At 48.3% G+C, this 10,000-nt stretch overlaps 1 protein-coding gene across 2 annotated transcripts in view; it reads left to right on the top strand.

The window, feature by feature from the left end:
- Nucleotides 1-8,133, top strand: part of LOC126999607 (uncharacterized) — a 26,223-nt gene extending 18,090 nt beyond the window's left edge. For both annotated transcript variants that reach the window (XM_050862383.1, XM_050862382.1), the window contains exons 2-7: nucleotides 2,634-2,769; nucleotides 4,072-4,283; nucleotides 4,750-4,885; nucleotides 5,217-5,425; nucleotides 5,607-5,763; nucleotides 7,878-8,133. In XM_050862383.1, coding sequence (XP_050718340.1) covers nucleotides 2,706-2,769; nucleotides 4,072-4,283; nucleotides 4,750-4,885; nucleotides 5,217-5,425; nucleotides 5,607-5,763; nucleotides 7,878-7,972 — 873 coding nt within the window. In that variant the 5' untranslated portion in view covers nucleotides 2,634-2,705 and the 3' untranslated portion in view covers nucleotides 7,973-8,133. The remainder of the gene's footprint in view (nucleotides 1-2,633; nucleotides 2,770-4,071; nucleotides 4,284-4,749; nucleotides 4,886-5,216; nucleotides 5,426-5,606; nucleotides 5,764-7,877) is intronic.
- The last annotated feature ends 1,867 nt before the right edge of the window (nucleotides 8,134-10,000 follow it).

The following is a 10,000-nucleotide window of genomic DNA, read 5'->3' as shown; positions in this document are numbered from 1 at the left end:
GACACCATCGCTTCTCACATCAACTATTTCTAAAGGTCAAAGAGGGGGTCAATCGGGTTTTCATGAGTGTTTTTTACGGTTCATGGCACAGAAGAAGGGTCAAACTACCACCAGGGTCATAAAACTACCCCTGGAAAGGCCTACAGCTCCTACGAAAGCCATGTCAAATATGTGAACTTGGGCGACGAAATGTTTTAAAATACGACCCTAAGGCCCAGCGTTGTCAAATTATCGTACTCAGGGCCTTGCATTTTCGTAGTTTCTGACCGATAACTATAGCAAATAAGAACGAAAACCATCAATATTCAACAGTTTTAACGATAACTTTCATTTTCTATCGTTATTTGTGTGGTTACGACAGTCTTGGAGCGTAAAAATGCTAAATACAATGTTCAGAGTACGACAATTTGACAACGCTGCTTAGGCCACTCGGCGGTGACTGAGAAATTGCCAGCTTGTTTGTAGCACCATGCGGGACTCGAACCCCTGTGTCCTAGACGTCGCACCCGCACGCTAACCACTCAGCCACCACCTCCCAAGTTTTAATTTTTGTTTTATTTATTCATTTTCTTGCAGCGGGGATCATGTTTCTTAATGGTCCCTCCAAGCGAGAAAAATGAGAAAAAATCACCCCTCACACAAACCATTTCATAATATATATCAAAGCATTTGTGATCAGTTTATGCATTATTTATTTTTTGGGGTTTATATCATGGCACAAATTTGGCCCGTCGCTGCTACACGGTAAAGCCACAAATTTGGCCCGTCGCTGCTACACGGTAAAGCCACAAATTTGGCCCGTCGCTACTACACGGTAAAGCCACAAATTTGGCCCGTCGCTGCTACACGGTAAAGCCACAAATTTGGCCCGTCGCTGCTACACGGTAAAGCCACAAATTGGGCCCGTCGCTACTACACGGTAAAGCCACAAATTTGGCCCGTCGCTACTACACGGTAAAGCCACAAATTGGGCCCGTCGCTACTACACGGTAAAGCCACAAATTTGGCCCGTCGCTACTACACGGTAAAGCCACAAATTTGGCCCGTCGCTGCTATTTTATTTATTTATTTATTCATTTATTTATTGTCTTCCCTCCGTCCGCCCGTCTTCCCGTCTTCGCCTTGTGCTTTGTTCTCCTGGACCGCCGCGTTTTGCTTCCCCTTTCTTAACAAAAATGCAATATCGCATCATATTGTTCCGCCTTCAAACTTTGCCGGGAATATTCTGCCTTCAATCCCTCCCGCCACTCCCTCGCTCGCACATGTGACTGCCCAGAGAAAAAGTGTTACATATTTGTTGCCCCGTGAGAATTTTTGCATCAGAAAGCTTTATGTTGTATGTTGGAAGGTGGGTGTGTTGGGGGGTTGGGGGAGTGGGAAGTGGTGTGTGTGTGTGTGTGTGTGTGTGTGTGTGTGTGTGTGTGTGTGTGTGTGTGTGTGTTACTTATTCCCGGTTCAGTCTTGGTAATTTATTCTAGTTTGAGTTTGTATATATGAATACCAAATATGAAAGATAATATTAAAGACGTGTCCATATTACACGACTCGTATATATTGTTATGGGAATGAGTGTAAAATTCTCCTTGCAAATTGTCGCTGAAAATAGTTAAGTCTTGGTAATTTATTCTAGTATGAGTTTGTATGTATGAATGCCAAATATGAAGGATAATATTAAAGACGTGTCCATATTACACGACTCATATATATTGCTATGGGAATCAGTGTAAAATTCTCCTTGCAAATTGTCGCTGAAAATAATTAAGTCTTGGTAATTTATTCTAGTATGAGTTTGTATGTATGGATGCCAAATATGAAAGACAATATTAAAGACGTGTCCATATTACACGACTCGTATATATTGTTATGGGAATCAGTGTAAAATTATCCTCGCAAATTGTCCCTGAAAATAGTTAAGTCTCCCCTCTGGCCAAGGAAGTTGAGAGCAAATTTAAATCCTGGTGGTTATTGGCATCAAAACGTCCAGCTGCGAACAGGCCAATCCAGTCTCTCGTTTATCGTGTTTCCAGTGTGCAAATTATCACCCGTTGTGGCAATACTGTTAACGCTGGAACATTGAATTTGTATTGTGTATGTTATGTGTTATTCGTTATGTTCGGTGAGTCTTATCTATCTATCTACGTCTATCTATTGTGGGAACAGCGATTACGGGACTTTTTTTCTACACTTTCTTTTTGTTGCCCTTCGAGTTCCTTCCTTGCTCTGTAAAAAAAAAAATCTAACCATCTGTAACTACGTGCTTGTTTATATGCACGAGTTTCCCATTTACCTATACATATCTATCTATTTGCCTATCTATCCATATATCTATCTTTCTCTTTTGCTGTTTACTAATTCATACATCACTAGCTCTGTAAAAAAAAAAAAATCTAACTATCTGTAGCAACTCGTTAGCCAGTTTATATATACACGAGTTTCCCATTTACATATGCATATCTATCTATTTGCCTATCTATCCATATATCTTTCTCTTTTTCTATTTACTAACTTATACGTCATTACCTCTGTTACCCATTTATCTATCTACCTCTTATACTTATCTACCTATGCATCTTTTCTATTTGTCTTTATATCTACAGTGTCTATATGTGTGCGTCTTGTCTCCTCTTCTCCAGGTCCTGCCGGCGTGAGGGCAACACAACACAATAAGGTTTGCTGACGGAGGCGAGGACGGCGGCGGCGCGGCGATGGGGGGCCTGGCGCGGGTGTGGGCCCTCAGACTCCTTCTCCTGACGAGCCTCTGCGCTGCGGGTGAGTCGCGGGAGCCTGCTGTCCAACGGTTTTGTATGTTGAGGGTTCTGGCAGCCACCTCGGATCCTGGGCTTACAGTAAAGTTTTCACAGAATTTCATGGCAATAGTTAGTTTGTTGTGGTACATGTTGCTTAAAATAATCTATACCCTTACCACTATATAGAATCATCGATTTTCCTTGCATTCCTTAAATATGACTTTTTCCGTTTGTCACAGAGTCCTTAGTTTAAAAAGTAACTGAATATTAGTGGGTTAACTATGGAAAGGGATATCTTTGAAACATATGGTAGGCTCCTAGCTGATTAATCACCAAGTTCAATGCTACAATGGCTACTTACACACCGGGATGTCAGGTTTCAGGTTTTCCCTAAAATTTGTGACCTTTTGACCTCTGTTGACCTACTTATAGGCACAATTTGCATACTAACCATTTCAAAGTATAGAATGGTTCAGGACAAACATTTTGATAGGTCATTCACTTTCCTGTGACCAATCAGTCCAAAGTTATGTCAAAACAGGTTTCCCCCTACCACAAAACCGGTGGCTGCGGAACTGGAGTCACACCCAACTTCAACACCCCAGGAGGGCTATTGAGTCCCTATATTTTCAGTGGTAACATGAAAAAAATTAAAATATAGATCAAATACTACAACTTATATGCAATTTCATCAATTTTAAGGGGGGTGCAAGGTGAGCCTACTCAGCCCACGGACTAATAGTAATGATAATACTGATGATGGTAATAATACACTTTTATCGTCGCCTCATTCGTGGAGCTGTTCGTTTCTTCAAGTTTAATTTAGGTTCCTTAATATTTGTTGACTCCTTGGATACCTGCCGTCCTTCCCACCACCTTTTTATCCCTTTTAAGTTAGTGAGTTTCTTCCTTTCAGCGCTCCCTTAAATTGAGTGAGCTTCCTCCCTGAACGTTCCCGTAAAGTATATTAATTTCTTACCAAAGCGTTCCTTTAAAATTGTGTGATTGCAGTCGTTTTTTCCCGTTCTTCCTCTTATATTACTCACTTCCCGGTAAAAATCCCCCCCCCCGAAAAAAAAATCATAGGTGAGTTGCCTGACAAAAGTATAGTATTAACACTCGCCTCGACGCATTAACACCTGCCAATAAAGCGAGAGTTCACGTGTGACCGACTAATTATACCGACCAGCGACGAGTGAGTGTAGCTTTTCATCTGGACCTCATTACAGCGTGAGTCTAGCCAGTCCGTTAAAGGTTGTTGCAAGTATACAGAACCAACTACCACAAAGGTGACTATCTTGCCCTCTCTCCCCCCCTTGGACAGGTTCGTGCCTGCGCGTGTCCGGCGTGCGCGTGCCGCCCGTGGTGGTGTCGGGCTCGGCGGTGGAGCTGACCTGCAACTACCACCACAGCCCCGACCGCCCCGACCCGCTCTACTCCATCAAGTGGTACCGCGACGTGAACCAGTTTTACGAGTACATCCCAAGGCGGGACCCGCCCATCAGGGTGTACCCGCTGCCGAACATACACGTGGACGTGAGTACCCGTGTAAACCTGCGTGTGTGTACTCGTGTGTGTGGGCTGCCTGTGTGTGTGTGTGTACTCGTGTGTGTAGGCTACCTGTGTGTGTGTACTCGTGTGTGTGGGCTGCCTGTGTGTGTGTGTGTACTCGTGTGTGTAGGCTGCCTGTGTGTGTGTGTGTGTGTACTCGTGTGTGTGGGCTGCCTGTGTGTGTGTGTGTACTCGTGTGTGTAGGCTGCCTGTGTGTGTGTGTGTACTCGTGTGTGTGGGCTGCCTGTGTGTGTGTGTGTACTCGTGTGTGTCCGTCGTAATACTCTATATCAACAAACAACATGTATTGTAAACAGCTTAGCACACGACGACGCTTATCATCACAAAGCTCCACACCTCTACCACCCCACAACATTACCACCACCATTTCCGCCGCCACCACCACCTCCGCCATAGTCACTAACAGCTTCTCTCCCCCCCCCCCCCCCAGCGGTCCCGCAGCTCCCAGTCGACGGTGGCGCTGACGGGTGTGTCGCGCGAGACGTCCGGCAGCTTCCGGTGTGAGGTGATGGGCGACAAACCTTACTTCGAGACGGACGACCACGCGATGAACATGACGGTGGTTGGTGAGTATGGGGGGGGGGCAGGGACGACCACACGTTGAACATGACGATGGTGGGTGAGTGTGGGGGTGCGGGGGGATAGAAAGCCCTATGGGGTAGATAGGGAGGAGGGAAGAGAGAGAGAGGTGTTGTAGGTTGGTGTTAGAGCATAGGGAAGGTGTGTCAGGGTAAGCCTGGCGGGGAGGAATGTGTGTGCGGGGACGAGATGAGGGAAAGGTGTGGGTGTACCTACATGGCGGGTGTGCTCTGCTGCCCTGTCTGGTGTCCATTCTCCACATTCCTTCTTACCCATCCTAGTCTGCAACCACTGACTCCCCTTACTTCTCCTCCCCAGACGTGCCGGCGTGGGGCCCCGAGCTTTGGGGCGCCGCCCCCGGGGCCCGCGTGCGCCCCGGGGAGGTGGTGGCGGCGCGCTGTCTCATGGGACTCTCGGACCCGCCGGCGGACATAAGCTGGACCGTGAACGGCGAGGAGACGCCCCTCGATGCGGCGGTGGTGCGGCCCATGGCGCGGGGCCCCAAGGGGCGTTTGACCCAGGCTTCGGTATGTGTGTGTGTGTGTGTGTGTGTGTGTGTGTGTGTGTGTGTATGACTATCCCCTTTAGTTGTTATTTTTTTGTGTTCACTGCTGTATGTCCCTAACCTCCCTCACGGCCGCGTGACGCCTTGCATCACACACCCCAGCCCTGCCCCTCGTAACACAAACTCGCTCTCTCCCCTCCCAGGAGCTGCGCACGACAGTGACGGAGGTGTGGCTGGCGCGCGGCGCCATGACCCTCACATGCCACGCCCGCGTGTCCTCCGTCTACCACGCCACCGCCAACGTGACGCTCGTCCACTACGACTGGCCGCAGCCCGCCGAGTTCGGCTGGTTTTCCGCAGGTGGGTGGCGGGGTGCCGGCACGGGGGTGTAAGGGGAGAGGGGAGGACAGGTAGAAGGGGAACACATTAACGGAAGCATAGAATATGGAAGTTAAGTTGGAGGAAGACATAAAGTCAGAAAGACATTGTGTTAGGAGTCCCCGAGCGGCGGCGGCGGCGGACTGCTTCATGTCGGCGGCGGTGACCTGTTGGCCACAAGACGCGTGGCTTCGCGCTGGCCGTCATGCCCTGCCCAGGAAGCCAGGCACGAGGATCGATGGTCACCGGGGAAACGGAGAGACACAGAGACACGTGGAGACAGAGACAGCAAAGAGAAAGACGCGTGGAGACATGAACGCGGCCAGAAAACACAGACACGTCAGAAAGAAACTAAAACATCGTGAAAACAGCGGGAAGCAGAAGCACAAAACGAGACAGAGACAAAGACACACAGCGGGAGACACACAAAGACGGACAGAGACACACAGAGACACACAAGCAGACAGACAGACAACGGAGGGAGGGAGGACCTGGCGGGCGGGCGGGCGGGTAGCGGGTAGCGTCGTCAGATATCAGTGTGGAGGAGTCCCAGCGCCTCCCGCCGTCCAGGTATTGACCGAGAGTCTAATGAAGCTGGGCGTGGAGACAATATTCCCGATGCCTGACGCTCCGGGGACTCAAGACGTTATTGCCAATCGTCTTGTAATAATGACAAAGACATCAATGAGCGCCGACTGCACCGCCGCCTCGGGCCCGCAAGACGCCGATCACAGAGGGCCATGAAAGGTGGTCTCGGGGGCCTCGTAGCAGCGCCCTGGTCCTTCGGCGTCTGACTTACGGCAATAACGGCAGCATTAGCATCGCGCGGGTAATGAACTGGTGCCGGGAGATCAGTGTGTCGATGCCTTTTGCTGCGTGCCAAGGAGCGGAGGATGCGATGCTTATTAACTGCCTCCCTCCCTCTCTTCCTCCCTTCCTTCCTCCCTGGGTTATGAGAGAGAGAGAGAGAGAGAGAGAGAGAGAGAGAGATATGAAGAAATAAGAAAAGATAATTAAGAAAGCAAAGGGAAAAGTAAACAGGTATAGTAAAACAAAAAAGGAAAGGGAAAATATAGAGAAAAGAAAAACAAAGAAATGAAAAATAGGAAAAGGAAAAAAATAAACATTCGAAAAACCAAGGAAAAGGAAAAAGATAGAAAAAAGAAAAACAAAGAACAGAAAATATTACCAGAAAAGAAAGGGACAAAGAAAAACAAATAGAAAAAAACAAAAGAAAGGGAAAGGGACGATGAGAGCAAAAAGGAAAAATAAAAGAAAAATAAGAAAGAAAAGGAAAAAAGAAGAGCAAACAGAGAGAGAGAGAGAGAGAGAGAGAACATTCCTCCCACCCGTTGTCCCGCCCTGTATTAAGGTCGCCTCTCTCATCATTCCTCCCTCACCTCCTCATTTCCCTAACACTTTCTTCGCCTTCCCTCCTCCTCCTCCTCCTCCTCCTCCTCCCCCCCTCTTCCTCCTCCTCCTTCTCGTTCTCCCCCTCCCCCCCCGCCCCCCGCCGCTCACCCCCAGCTGACGACAATATTGTGAGCTTCTAATTGAATTTTCCCCCCAGAAAGGAGAGAGAAATTGGGCGGTGCGAGTCAGCCGCCGCCGCCGACTCACGCCTACTCTCCGCCGCGTCACGCCGACCGTTAATGGCGCTTGTTTATCGCTGTTTGGTTGCTTATTCCTCGCCTTATTACTTGTTTACTTTATCTCATTCTCTCTCTTCCTCAGTTTTCTTATGCTAACTACTTTATGTGTCTTGTTTATCATTATTTATTTGTTTATTCTTCTCCTCATTTTTTGTTTACCTTATCTTTCCTTCTCTCCAGGCCTCCGTCTCTCCCTTCTTCCTTCTCTCAAACCTTCTCTCTTCTCTCCTTTTCCCTTCTCTCCTTCCCTCTCTCTCTCTCTCTCTCTCTCTCTCTCTCTCTCTCTCTCTCTCTCTCTCTCTCTCTCTCTCTCTCTCTCTCTCTCTCTCTCTCTCCCCTTATCTTATCTTTCAATGTCACGGTAACCACTAAACTCCTTCTTACTCATCATTATTCACTCATTCATCACCTCACCTTGTTTTCTTCTCTCCCCCACCCCCTCAGCCCCCCCAGCCGCCGCCCCCCACGCCTCATCGCTCCTCCTGCTGCCCCTGCTGATGATGGTGTTGATACCTGGCTCTGCTGTGGCGCCGCTGTGACCTTGATCCGCCGACGCTGTGACAGGTAACGCCCCGACAAGTGATCCGCTGACGGGGTGATGGTGGTCTTCTGTTTCGAGGCGCCGTGGTCCTCCTCCTCCCTTCCTGCTCCTTGTCCTCCTCCTCCTCCTCCTCCTCCTCCTCCTCCTCCTCCTCCTCCTCCTTCTCTTTGCCCTTATCCCTGTCGTTCTTGTTCTCCTGCTTTTTTTTTCTTTTTGTTTTCCCTCCTCCTCCTCCTCCTCCTCCTCCTTCTCTTTGCCCTTATCCCTGTCGTTCTTGTTCTGCTTTTTTTTCTTTTTGTTTTCCCTCCTTCTCCTCCTCCTCCTCCTCCTCCTCCTCTTCCTCCTCCTTGCCCTTATCCCCGTTGCTCTTCTCGTTCTTCTGCTCTTTTTTTCTTCTTGTTTCTCCTCTTCCTTCTCCTCCTCCTCCTCCTCCTCCTCTTCGTCGTCGTTCTGATCGTTCTGCTTATTTTTTCCTCCTCTTCCTCTCCCATTTCCTTCTTCCTGCTCATCATTCTCCTCCCCCTTTCCCTCTTCGTTATTCTAATCGTTCTGCTTCTCTTCCTTTTTTTCTTTCTCCTCTTCCTTCTCGTCCTCCTCCTCCCCCTCCTCCTCCTCCTCTTCCTCCTCTTCCTCTTCGTCTTTGTCCTTACTCTTATCCTTGTTCTGCTTTTTTCTTCCTCTTTTCCTTCTTCCTTCTTGTCCTCCTCCTTCCCCTCCCCTCCTGAGCCTCCTCCCATAAACCTCTTCCCTTAACGCCCTCTCCCCTCTTCTGGCCTCTCATCACCCCCCCCCCCCTCTTTACGCGCTCCCTCAAACCCTCTTTAAACCCTCTCATTTTCCCCTCTCTTTAACCTCATGCCTTCCCTCCCCCCCTCCTTTTTTTTTTTTTAGTGAATTTCTCCCTCTCCTGTTTATATTCGTCTTTTTTTTCCCTTCCTCCTCTCCCTCTTCTCTTTACACTCAGTTTCTTCCCCTCTTCCTTTTCCTTTGTTTCATCCCTTCTTCTTCTTTACCTTCCTCTTATTCCTTCCCTTCATCCCTTTCCTTTTCTCTTTCCGCACTCCTCTTCTTTCCTTCCTCTTACTTCTTACTTCCCTTCTTCAGCTTTTCCCATACTCTTCTACTCTTTCTTCGCCTCTTCTTCTTCCTCTTCCCATCTTCCTTTACTCCTTCCCTTCATCCCATCCCATCACCTCTTTCTTCACCCTTTCCCCTCTTTCCTTTCCCTCTTCCGTTTTTTCCCTTTCCCATTCCCTATCCCTATTCCCATCACTTCCCCCTCATCCTTTCCCTTCCAATCCCTCTTTCACTCTTCCATTTCCCTATTCCCTTCAACTCTCCCCTTCCATTATTCTCTTTACCTTCTCTCCCTTTACCTCTTCCCTTCATCTCTCCCTCTCCCACCTTTCCCCTTCCTTCTTCCATCTCCCTTCCCCTCCCCCTTCCCCTGACTCCCCTACCTCAAGTCAGATTTGTACAAAGGAAAATTAGGTCAACGTAAACACTCTTCCATGTAACCCAGGTGTGCGGGGTGGCGGGCAGGTGAGACGGGGCAGGTGAGGCGGCACAGGTAAGGGTGATGTCATGGGCTCGCTCACCTGGTTCACTCTCACTTTCGCGCCCCCTCACCCCCCTCTCCGCCCCCGCCTCACCTTACCTGTTCCCGTTATTACCTGTGTTTATTTGTTTACCTGGACACGTGCGCCGTTCTTATTAGCTGTTGATTGTTTTTTGTGTGTGTTGAGGTTTGTTGGTTTGTTTTTGTTTTCTTTTGTTTTTTTGGTTGGTTGGTCGGTTTTGCTTTCATCCATTTTTATTTTTGGGATTTGTTTGTCTTTTTTTTGTTTAGTTTTCCGTTTTTTTTTTTTTTTTTTGAGTGTCTGTCTCTGTGTGTGTCTGTTTCACTGTCTGTTCGTCTGTCTGTCTCTTTTCTTGTTTGTCTTTCTGTCTATCTGTCTGCATTTACCTCTCTTATTATTCTCTCTCTCTCTCTCTCTCTCTCTCTCTCTCTCTCTCTCTCTCTCTC

Source organism: Eriocheir sinensis, chromosome 16 (assembly GCF_024679095.1).
Source record: "Eriocheir sinensis breed Jianghai 21 chromosome 16, ASM2467909v1, whole genome shotgun sequence".
Taxonomy (NCBI): Eukaryota; Metazoa; Arthropoda; class Malacostraca; order Decapoda; family Varunidae; genus Eriocheir; species Eriocheir sinensis.
Note: the sequence above shows the minus strand (reverse complement) of the source record. Positions and strands in the feature narration are given on the sequence as shown.